The 12,145-nt window shown below is 39.9% G+C and overlaps 1 protein-coding gene across 8 annotated transcripts in view; it reads left to right on the plus strand.

Moving 5' to 3' along the window:
• LOC119727715 (rho GTPase-activating protein 26-like) overlaps nucleotides 1–12,145 on the plus strand; it is a 53,197-nt gene that overhangs the window by 18,269 nt on the left and 22,783 nt on the right. For 7 of the 8 annotated variants that reach the window (XM_038199734.1, XM_038199735.1, XM_038199738.1 and 4 more), the window contains exons 4-12: nucleotides 4,872–4,943; nucleotides 5,497–5,598; nucleotides 6,190–6,300; nucleotides 8,082–8,124; nucleotides 8,857–8,918; nucleotides 9,272–9,340; nucleotides 10,414–10,477; nucleotides 10,604–10,701; nucleotides 11,643–11,737. In XM_038199734.1, coding sequence (XP_038055662.1) covers nucleotides 4,872–4,943; nucleotides 5,497–5,598; nucleotides 6,190–6,300; nucleotides 8,082–8,124; nucleotides 8,857–8,918; nucleotides 9,272–9,340; nucleotides 10,414–10,477; nucleotides 10,604–10,701; nucleotides 11,643–11,737 — 716 coding nt within the window. The remainder of the gene's footprint in view (nucleotides 1–4,871; nucleotides 4,944–5,496; nucleotides 5,599–6,189; nucleotides 6,301–8,081; nucleotides 8,125–8,856; nucleotides 8,919–9,271; nucleotides 9,341–10,413; nucleotides 10,478–10,603; nucleotides 10,702–11,642; nucleotides 11,738–12,145) is intronic. The other variant, XM_038199737.1, reaches the window with a different exon arrangement.

Consider the following 12,145-nt stretch of genomic DNA (forward strand, 5'->3'; position numbering starts at 1 on the left):
AGAAACTTGTCTATATTTGTACTGTTTATTTTGTATTTCAAACTCGCAAACATTTGTTTTTTTTCCTGTAAAGTAGGCCACAAGCCTGCCATACAACTTGGCTCCATCCCAATTCTGTCCTTGATATAATCACGGACCTTTCCGTGATATGATCCCTCTCAATAGGCTATCTATCCTACAAGATATCCCCAGAATAACGCAGAAGTGGTTTCCCATGTCGTATCCTTACACTCTAAATGTCACATGTCAATGGCATATATCCTTACATATTTACGGAAACAATAAACAGAGTGATCAACTGAAGTCTCATGACACAAGGGTTGTATTGTAATTGGTAAATAAGCTAACCAATCATTTTTTTGTCCAGCAGGACTGTGTTTTTATTAATGTCAGCGGTCCGTAGCCCTCCCGTCATTCCAAAATGGTTGGGATTCCATTGCGGCATATGCAGACAGATAGTTTGCACTGCACAGTGTACAGGGGCAATGTAGTACAATATGCATGGATGCCAAGATGTGGCATAAAGTTAAAGGGAATATATACAACATTTGCAAACATCGAAAAACAAAACTACCAAATTTTTACCAAATACCTTACTGGGATGTTGGTAAATGACAGTCTAAAGCATCCTGTAAAATTATGGCACCAGGTGTGAAGTCATTTTCAAGAAAAGTGGTATTTTGTATAAATTTCCAACGGTGGTCGGCCGACCACTTTTGGAAAAACCTAACTATTTTTCAACTACTGCTCCAAATTTAGCATTTTTTTTTTCTCCAGACCAAAGTTTGTTTGCTATTGGTCACATGTTCATGAATGGGTGCAGGCCAGCTAGACTGGTTCCATTACCTTACAGTTTTCCGACATCTATAAGTTGACCCATTTCATCTTTAGTGGAGTCAGGAAACCAGACTACTTGAACACTTTGTTTCTCTTGGATTTTCCAGCATTTTCGAACACAAAACTTCAAACATGTCAGTGTAACAATATTTGATCTATTATAGTAACCCCTCAAATAGTTCATTTCTGAAAATGACAGCAAAAGCCAAGATGTCATTGGCTTGTTTTTATATACATGTAATGGCCAGTGTACATGTTCAGTTTACCCAATAAATATCCCCATACTGTACGCACATTATCTTATGTGTTGCTATGTATTCAGTATTAGATTTTTGCCCTTCACCGACATATTTTTGTAAACACTGTCTATACTCAGTGTTGTCTCAAGTTGAATAGTTTGGTTGCAGTACTCACTGCTTCATAAGATTCACACCACTCAGCCGACCCTGGTAAGCTCGGTGGTCGAGTGGTAAGACATCTGCACTAGTATTCAGTGTTCTCCAACTTTGAAAATCAAAGGTTGGCGCTGGGGTCGGCGGGGACTCCTGCGAGCGCGGAGCGCGAAGCCCTTACGGCGTGGGGTCCGGGGCCCGCTTAAGGGCCCCGGGAACATTTTGGATTCTAGATGCTCTGTGGTGCAATCTGAGGCGATTCTTCAGGCCAGTTCCCCCGATTTTTTTAGCATTCAAAAATTTCCTTTTCAACCTAAAACAGACTTCTCTCAGATCAAATGACACCTTTTTGTAATTTTGAAAAACAAAATGGGATACAAATTACGTTTTTTTTAACGCGATTTTATGGGTAGACCGGTGCCATGCGATCGTCATCTTTATTTTCATGTTGCGTTTTGTCGTTGTCATCGTCATTTTCCCCCCAAATTTCCCTCTATTTATGACCTACCTGTATGTTCTTAAATGTCGCCAACTAGTTTGGTAAGTCAATTAAATTAAAAGTGGATTTCGTTCTCTTAGGGAACCGGGCCCATACACGATCGCCATTTATAACTTTTGACAATCGGCATGATCGGAACACATGTGCACGCGTGTTTTGGCCTCGAGCTCGTTTGCCTCGTACACATCAATGCGTATTATATTGTGTACCGCGCGTGCAAGCACTGAGAAAAAGAAAGTCGGTGTGCTGCACGTAAGATCTGCCGTACGTACTCCTGCTGGTGTGTGTGTGTACTAATACAGATATATATTTTTGCGGCGGGGTTGTCGCTACTTGAAGTATCGGCACACTCCGGAACTGGGGATTCAGTTGTCAGTGTGTGTGTACATCGCGCGTACTATAGTATAGTACGTACGGGTGCATGGGGAATCGCTGGTGTTTACACGGCCGTGCGTGTGATTGATTCAGCGAGATTGTAAGACAACCCCGATCAGGCTGGGATGACATCGAAAAACGTTGTTAATGTGTGGAAAAACAACTGAAATTAATTATTTTAGTTGTAAATGTACACTGTAGAGTCAAAAAAATTAAACCTGGCGGCAGGATTTTAAAGCTTGGCGGGGACTTCTTAAACATGGCGGGCGCCGAAGAAAGCATGGCGGGGCGCCAGGTTTGTTCTACATGTTGGAGAACACTGAGTATTAGTAAGCAAGAGGTCGTGGGTTCGAGTCCCACCCTTTTTTTTTTCTTCACAATTTGGGACAACATTTGAGTATACATAGTTTATAAAAATACATCGGCGAAGGGCAAAACCTAATGAATTTACATGTACATGTACATCACCCCAACGCAAATGACTTCCTTGAATAGTGTCATGTATTGCCTACTCGTACGCCAAGTGTTAAATTATGAAGATCATAGGTCTTAAATTAAATATGGAGTTTCCCTCTTCAACTCGTATCCCTGTTCTGTCAGTGCTTGTTCGGGATGACTTGCCGGAAAGAATTCATACATGACTTGAGTGGGAGATGAACCCAGAACTTCCTGTTTATGTGCAGACGAAGAGAGCATTGTAACCGCTGGACTGTACGGTAGAAATTGTGGATGTCATTTGACCAGTGGCAGTGTTTTTTTTACCACAGTGGATCCATGATTCATGTTTTACCATGATGAATGAAATAGAATGCGTACCAGTATGCTGTGTGCATGAACTATAGAGGGCGCTATTTGCCCTGATATTTTCTGGGCTAAGTACATGTACATGTATACACATGTACCTGAACCTGTACATGTACACACATACAATGATACATGTACACCTACACATTTGTACCAGTAGTGCTGTTTTTAGTGAGGGAGTGCTATTGACCACGCTATTGCTCATCCGTGAAACCCAACGAGCCCACTTCATTTTCCTGAAATGCTTCAATGACAAGTCATAGAACAAGCTGGCAATTATTAAACAAAACATTTCTGATTCACTGAGCCAAGCATCTTTTTACAAATGTCAAAGTTGAATAACAAGTATTTAAAGGTAATGAACACCTTGAAAGCATGATGGTTTGGTCCAAATCATCCTGAGGAATCCCTCCTTTCTCGAAAAGGACAGCATACTAGGCGGAATGATTTCGTAGGATGCATGATCCTATTATTTACTTGCAATCAAATAGGACATGTTATGATATTTTGACAGCTTCATTTTTTAATGTTTACTAATACATGTACATTGTACCTTTAAGGTCAACGAATAGCCTGCTTTTTAACCCACACATATGAAGTCCCAACCACTGACTACTTCCTTTGGTACTGTGGGGGTTGGTTTTGATATGGTCTTTGGAGAAGAGATGAATAAAGTGTCACAAAAATAGCAGTGACAGGGACTGTGATGATTATAAACGTCAGTTAGCCAAATGAAACCATTGTAGTCATGAAATATGGTAAATAACAAAAATTAGTTCGGGACAGATTCGATTTCAGGAGTGTTGGATTTTGCCCTAAATTGATAATCAAATTTTACAAGATATGACAATTATTATGAACAAATTACATGCTTAGTGACCAGTGGGTGCACAGTCATTTTCAGTCAGCAAAAAAAACTTGTGACTTGACAAAAGTTCAACATCTTTCATTTTCAGAAAGTTCCTATTACTAGTAGCAGTCATCAACATTTCTCCAAAACCGCCTTCCCTAGTCTGTATCTAGTTTATACTTTCCACAGTCTTATTATACATGTAAATTTAAGTTCAGCATTTAACCCAACTCACTGTTTGATTTTAAGGTCAATATCTCATTCCCAATCCCTCACAGCTGCTGATTATCTCCTTTCTATTCATCCCTTTTCCTTAAAATCGTGAGATTTATTTTCTTGAGAGACATTTTACGAGGCCTTGTGCACCGAGAAAGAGAAAGCTTTTGACTTCTCTGAACGGTCCGTATTACTTCCTGACTCTCGAAATCTGGAGACCAATTGCTCTCTGCCAAGTGTGTGATTCGTGAGAGGGGAAACGCGATCGCATTCCAGTAGCGTGACCTTTCACACGACCCCTGGCTCTGCTACACCCGAGTTTATAAGTCGTGTTTCTCTTGACAAGCTCAAGTTCCTGTCCTGTGTTTTATTGCCTTGCGTCTAATAATAGTGGCCGGGAGTTATCGCCATTGTAAAATCTTGAAATGGAAATGTGTTGAGTGAGGCAGCATACTTAGCGTAATTACAGACTTCTTTTATTGCACCTGGTTGATCAAATCATACAACATCACAGAAGCGCAGATTATAAACTGTACTGTATACATAAAGAGAAGAAAGAAAGCCAACTATTCTCTTCAAATGTACATGAACATGTATCTGTGTAAAATTTATTTTGATCATTGTCACAACATATTTTACTGTCATTCTTTCCATGCCGAAATCCAGTTGAATGCTGAGGATGCAGTTATTTTTTATCAAATGTTAACCAGAATTGCTACACAGAATTAAGCTTGGTCCTTTTTTTATGAACTTAAACAAAGAAATTGACTGGTGCTGGGTTTGAACCTGAGACCTCCGGATTGCCATCTGGTGCTCTACCAACTGAGCTATCCAGCCCTATATTGGCGGTCCCCCCCCTAAAAAAATTTAAGTTAAATGTATTTGTTTTTACATTCAGCTGGAACATGCCAAGGATCGCCTCATTACACCGCTAGAAGTCTTCCGCAAGGAGCAGATTGGCTCGGCAAAGGTAGCAACCAAAGTTACATTTGTCAAGTGATTTTTTGCAGTTTTCCGTTCCTTACACACTACCGTACATGGGATAGATGAAGAAACTCACAAGTCTGTCCAATTATTTCCTTGTTTGTGAAGATGAAAAGGTAAACACAAAGCTATAACAGCCATTGAACTTACGAAGGTACTAGTAAATTCCTGGTGTTGTTTTCATACAAATTTTGTGTCAGTGTTTCCTTGTTTTTAAAAGGAAAAGAGAGAATTTAAAACAAACTTGGTTATCCAAATAACGAAACTCTTCCCCATCAAGTACACTGTGCTGCTGTGTGCTAGAAAAATTTAAGGCTCACACAAGTGGACAGTGTTGAACAAACCTCCCCGATAATTCAATGTGTATTTTATTTAAAAGGAAAAAAAGAAAAAGAAAAAAAAAAGTATTCAGAAAAAAGTTAATAGTTTTTGGAATTGATTGATCTGAGGTAAATATTCATTTATTTTGAAAATTGATTTTTATGCTATGCAATTCAACAATTAATCATGGTCGAACCTGTTTTCCCCCCATTGATCAGGAAGCCAAGAAACAGTTTGAGAAGCAGACGGAGAAATTCTGCAAGTCGCTGGACAGTCACGTGGGTCTCACGACAAAGAAAAAAGAGACCTCGCTACAGGAGGTAAGTAAAAACAAAAATAGACAGAAATCAGAACAAAAACAAAGGCTTTTTTTACAACTATGTAGAAAAGCCGACTAGGGAAGGAGAGCTCTTGGGAAGATCTGGAGAGTGCGTCCTAAGGCGGAACACGGCAGTTGGGATTGTCACAAGAAATCACATTGTCTTAGGCAATTGCATCTCAGAGTTAAAAGACTTGCATTGGGAAGGTTAAAGCCTTGCGGCCTTGTGTCTCAAACTCAAGATCTTGTGGGTACTGCTATCATGGGTTTTAGTCCAGTCTGTAGGGGTTTGCGATGCGTGTGACGCTGGTGTGTCCTCGGGCAAGATATTTTGTCGCTGTTAATTGCTTCTCCCTAGCCAGGAGTTAATGGGTACCTGTGAGGACAATGTATTGATATGGAATTTCAATTGGTCCTTTTGTGATTGCACAAAATCCAAATTCGCGGGCATATACCATGTTTATTAATTTATGTTTTTGGTTTGTCGTAAAAAATATGCTCATAATCTCAGATGTATTGCAAGTGGTTTGAGAAACCTGGTCAGCATTAAGTGGCCTCTAGTCGTAACTCTTCTTTGTCTTTTATTTTTTAGGCTGATGCAGCCCTGGAGTTGGAGAGGAGGGACTTCCACCGGGAGTCCCTGATGTACGCCCGCATCCTGCAAGAAGTCCAGGAGAAGAAGAAGTTTGAGTTTGTGGAGACGGTGAGTGCTCCCTGACTTTAATCCCACACAATCCCATTACTTCCAATCCCTGGCACCAGGCTATCAGTGTTCCCTGGCCAATCTATTAGTGTTCCCTGAATTCACATGGTGTTACCGCAAACTGTCCATACTTTTTTCCTCACTCTTGAGAATCCAACACTATATGGTACCTCAACATCCAAACTGTTGGATTATGGTGGTATGCCTGACCATGTAAACATAATCAGTTTACAGTCCTCTCTCCAACCGATTCCAACAAAACATGCAGTTGGATTTTGAAGTGTTGGGGGTAGTTAGGGTTCAGACCTAACTTCGTCATTTGAGTTTCAGGTCTTCTCCCAAAACCTGTATAATTTCCGTATTTATCTTCAGCGGAATGCAAACCAGGAAATCATCGTAGTGAAAAACTGAGAAATTTCCTGTTGATTGTCCACGAGACATTATGTTTAATAGAGCGTGCAGGGCTCGCCAGTCCATGTTCATTTTTTATGTGAACGTCATTGGTACCCTAGTCTAGTCACAGGCTCCCATGTTAGACTTAACCCAATTGTTATCTGCATGATCGATTAAACGGAAGTTGAGATTTATTTTATTATAGTCATCAATTTTGCAATATTTTTAATCTGTGGTAAATGTTCATATTTGTTTCCCCTTTCATGGAGTCTGTCGTCCTGGACTGGATAAGCCTAGTCAGGACACACACACAAAATTGCAGAAAAATAGGACTTTATATGCGTTGTAGAATATATACATGGTGCCCGGATGTACTGTATTCCCGTAAAATCTCGCAGGTGTTTGAGGTTTGAGGTCAACTTGCTCTGTTGTCAGCTAATGACATTTGTGACTCATTTTTATGTGCACGTACATGAATGATGATGTCAATGTGTGGGCATTTTGGATCATGTGTCCATATGATTCACGTATATGTATTCTGGAAATTCTGTTGACCAATGTTTACAGTGGTTTCCAATTTTTTTGCAAGTAATGGGACCAGTGAGAAATGTAGGTTTTGGTACCATGTTGTAGCTTCTGGTAAAAGCGTAGTGTATCCTTCCTGTGGTTCAGTGAAGTTTCAAGGACATGTTGCACACAATAATGAGAGTTTTTTTTAAGCAGGCCTTGCATTTTGGATAACCTGTTCCTTTGGTTTTTTTTTTAATTTGTTCAATTCCTGAATAAATGTCAGTTTAACATAATGTTAAGTGAGCAGGCATCTTATTGAATCGCCTCTATGGCAAGTTCAGAGTGAACGAATAAAACACTACTAACAAAATAGAAAATTGCATGACATTGCAAAAAGCAAAAAAAAAAATGAACAACTCCTTCATTCTTGAAAGGAAACTGTCTTTCATCTATCCTATTACAAATTTGTTGTTGATTTCAATAAGACACACGTGTGTGTGTGTGCCAAAAACAGGAAATGTGATGAAGAAATGTTGCAAAATAGCACATACATCAGAAAGTCTATTTTTAAAGGTTTTGTAATTTCCATATTTTGTCATATGCTAATAAAAGACAAAAATAATGTTTATGATATATCATTCACCCGGTACACTGCAGTTGAAGAACAACAAACTGTTGAGTTATCAAATCCATACTCCATTTATCATTAATCAGTCGGTAAACATCGCCAAGTGGTGTAGTCAGGGAAAACCCAGGTTGTTTGTCACCGGTTAGTGACTCAGCCACAAGACCAAACACCTGGATTATATCACACAGACGTGGTCACTCATTAACAGGAGTTTTGTTGACGCTTTGTTGGTTCTTTCTCTTTCGTACAGTTACTGGGCTTCATGTACAGCTGGTTGACATTCTACCATCAAGGTAAACAGACTATTGTGGCGGAAATGATGGGGCCTAATTTTATGGAGCTTTTCTAAAAGCAAAACTGGTTAAGCAAATAATCGGCCAGTGTTGTAGCCGCGAATATTTCCATGAGTCAAGCACTAGCATGACTACTTTGCTATGAGTATGAGTACTTTGTCATGAGTACGAGTACAAGGCAATTGTTTTCCATGAAGTGCTACAAATAGTATTTTAAGGAAAACTCTATTCTGGCATGAGAATGTTCCTGTTTAAACAGGAATTCCTGGTTTTTTTTGTTGCTCAAATTTCCACGTTTATATATACTTTGAGCCTGTTTTGGGGATATTTTACCTGATTTCACATTTTTTTTCCATTTTTTTTTTTTCTCACAAGTTTCCTTTTTTTCCCATTGAAATTCATTCTCATGCCTGTAATTGTCTCCATTGTCCTGTCTCATTTTGCCAGAAAATCTCACACATGTACTCACATGTACAAATTAGCCACAAAATTCCTGCAGATAATTAACAACATATTTCATTCCAGCTGCCAACCTGTTTATAGTAAAAAGGACAAGTTTATGGAATGGTTTGTCAGTTTCTCTGTCAATTTCATGATTTGTTTGGCTCTTTGCTTTATGTAGCCATTGGTACGGAGTTGGTTCCTCCACTCAATGTTCTACTCATTGTTGTTAATGCAGTCGTCTCTGTACAGCAATTTGATTGTTTCTTTCCGCCGTTTGTCCCCATTCAGGTCATGAGGTGGCTAGGGATTTCAAACCATACATGACAGAGCTACAGTACAAGCTACAGAATGTGAGTTTGAAACCAGAGTGCTGAAAAAAAATGAATGAAAATATAATCAGCTCCTTACTCCTGTTGCACTACTAGTCCCAGCTAGAAGTTAGAACATTTCAGACAAGACTTAGTGTTGTTCTGTAGGGGGAAAAAAGATTTAGTATCTGTACAATTTTTGAATACTCATAAATTTATAAATGATGATATACAGAAATGGAAAAGATATTGCTTTTAGGTTTTGGAGAAAACAAAAGTTTGGAAGGGGCTTGATGTAATTTTTGTGTGATAAACGCCCTTCCATTTGGTCACGTGAATGCGCTTACGTTAGCCATACCTATTTTGCACTTTTTTTCTCTCTCTTTTTTTCTCAGATCCGGACGGGGTTCGACATGACAAAGCAAGAGGCGGAGACCCTGATGAATAAGATGATGGAGGTGAGGGTGTGTATAATCGTTCCCCCTTGTTGTCTTCTTGCATGCCGCATGCCACGCCCACGGGCCACACCCACGCGCCACACCCATGTGCCACACCCCAAAAAAAATTGGTTTCGGGGAATTCACTGTCACTCTCTCTCACATTGACTTAAAACTCTCTTTTGTTTGGTCTTGAGTTATTAGAAACGTAATATAGAGTTTCTTCTCTGGTGTTGTTTTTTTGTTGGCTCACAAACATAAAACTTTTCTAAGATTGAAAAGGGCAGTTTCATCCACCAAATTCAGTTCAAAATTTATTGAGTTGCGGTCGGCAGAATGCATGCAATTAAGATCAGGGGATGTGTGGTGCCTGCATTTTTGTTATTTATAGTTTCCTTGTAGAGTTAAAGTGAGTTTGTTGAATGTGGAAGACGTCATGAAATGTGTAATGATTAACACTGTACTGGCTTGTCTATTTTCTTTTGGCATACAACATATTTTTCTTGTTAAGAAATGATGGTGCCTTTTGTGCATGTTAACAAAAAAGCAAATATTTTATAACAACAAATCTTTTATTCCTGTTATGTACCCTTAAGGAGACATTTTTGCATCATAAGTTATACCTATAGGTAGACACCAAACATTAACCCTAACTCCCTAGGCCTTTTTGCTAGGATGTAGCCTCAATCCTGCAAAATCCTCCAATTGGCCCCATGGAAAAATAGCATATAGCCTCAATCCTGCAAATTCCTCCGTTATTTCTTGAATATGGTCCATGGAGGGGTGACCACTGCCTGAATCCTGCAAAATCCTCCGGCTATGACTGTCAATAGGCTGAGGCAGAGGCAGTGGCATCCTGGAGCAGTACGGAGGTTGTCAAGTATAATCAAGGACTAAATTTATGCACGGATGAGCATAAACAACACAAGGTCCGGCCCAAGACCTTGACACAGTGCGTACTCTGGCTATGTAACCTCAATCCTGCAAATTCCTCCAATTTGCAAAAAGGATTTTGGAGGATTCAGGGCGGTTAGGGTTAATTAAGGATGAATTGGTGTGTTCTACAGTTAGTATTTCTTACTTTTTGTTGTTGTTGCCAGAAACCCCATGAACAGCTCAAGTCCAACAAAGTTCAAGAAGGCTACCTGTACCTCTATGAGAAAAGTGAGTACTGCCGATTTAGAACAAATGACTTTTATATAATGTATAAACTATCTTGATTACTAGTCAAAAGTTCACAAAACGTAATTTGACAGCATTTTTTTTATTTCAATTTTTTTTTTGTCGCAGGGGCGATCGGTTCCAACTGGGTCAAGCATTACTGCCGTTACTACAAAGACTCCAAGAATCTCAAGTTGATTCCTTTCGTCCAGACACTGCCTAAGCCAGTAAGTGCGTTTGTCATATTAGGCCATCAGCCTGGGGGTTTGGTCAGTATCAAATCAGGGCATAAATGATTATAGTGCGCCTGGGCAAGGTATACTGCCCCTAGAGTGGTAACAAGCATTTTGATGGACATTTTGAAAAAAAGGGTGATAACACCCAAAAAGCTGCCACCGTTGCAATGCTATCACATATTTTCCAACTCTGGAGCTGTATACCTTGCCAAAAATCGCTATGACGATTATTCCCCTCATTTGATACCGGTGGCCAAAATTTTGGACCGAGGCTGATGCCTATAAGTCAGGCATTTGTTCCTTATTGTTTTGTTTCTGGCCAAAACACAGTATGATAGTGAGTGTGATTCTGGTTCTGGTTCATGTTGAGTCCATGGGGGAGTATGGCCTAGTGGGGTTATTGACTCATGATCGGGGGTTCCAATCCAGCTACTAGCCATATGTTGTGTCCTTGGGCAAGCCACTTCATCCCCACTTGCCTCTCTCCACCCAGGAGTATGGGTACTGGCATTAGCTGGGGAGTAGCCAGCGATGGACTAGCATCCTGTGTAGGGGAATAGAAATATACTCAGTCGTTTCATGCTACTGAAAAACCAAAGATAAATGCCGGCCTGATGGGCCACATTGGCTCATGACCGTTTTCACTTCCTCATCGCAAGACTGAACACAAGTAAATCACAGGTCTATCTACAAGAGCGGTCACAAAAAACAGTGGATGAATAATTACAAAGAAATGCTGATTTCACAGCTCCGTTGAATAGCTTGTGAGTTGGCTTGGGCCTGAAGGACTTGTGATGGACTTGCAAGGACTTTGCTCAACTACACCAGTACCAAAACTGAACTCTGACCCTTTTGGCATTATGGTAGTAAACAATTTGTTGTACTTGCCCCAAAACTTACTGTTCTTTTTTTCTCCTTTTGTTTCTCTTCAGACGACAGAAGATCAAGTCACCGTCACAAGCTGCACAAGACGAATGACAGACTCCATCGAGAAGCGCTTCTGCTTCGACATCACCTGCATGGAAAAGTAAGCCTGAAATGAATGTTATGCTTTTGGCTTGAATGCAGATTGATTTAGGAAGTTTCCAATAAGGCCAAAAAAAAAAAAAACTTGGTCTCTGGTCAGCGCGCGCGTCGATTTTAATCATCAAATTTACATGGAAGCTACAACAGCGCCCTCTATTGCCGCACCTCCTCAAATTTTTGTACCAAGGAGCACCAAGGAATGGGGAAATTGCACCAAGGCAAATGATAAAGGGCACCAAGGCAAATTATGGAGGACACCAATGTATAATGAAGACACAAAAAAGCAAAATAGTACCCAACTTGTCTGTACAATTCAAGCTTGAAAAAAAAAAAAACCACCAAAAAAAAACTTGTGATGGACTTGCAAGGACTTTGTTCAACTACACCAGTACCGAAACTGAACTCTGAC

The sequence above is a fragment of the Patiria miniata genome, unplaced genomic scaffold (assembly GCF_015706575.1).
Source record: "Patiria miniata isolate m_02_andy unplaced genomic scaffold, ASM1570657v1 HiC_scaffold_20, whole genome shotgun sequence".
NCBI lineage: Eukaryota > Metazoa > Echinodermata > Asteroidea > Valvatida > Asterinidae > Patiria > Patiria miniata.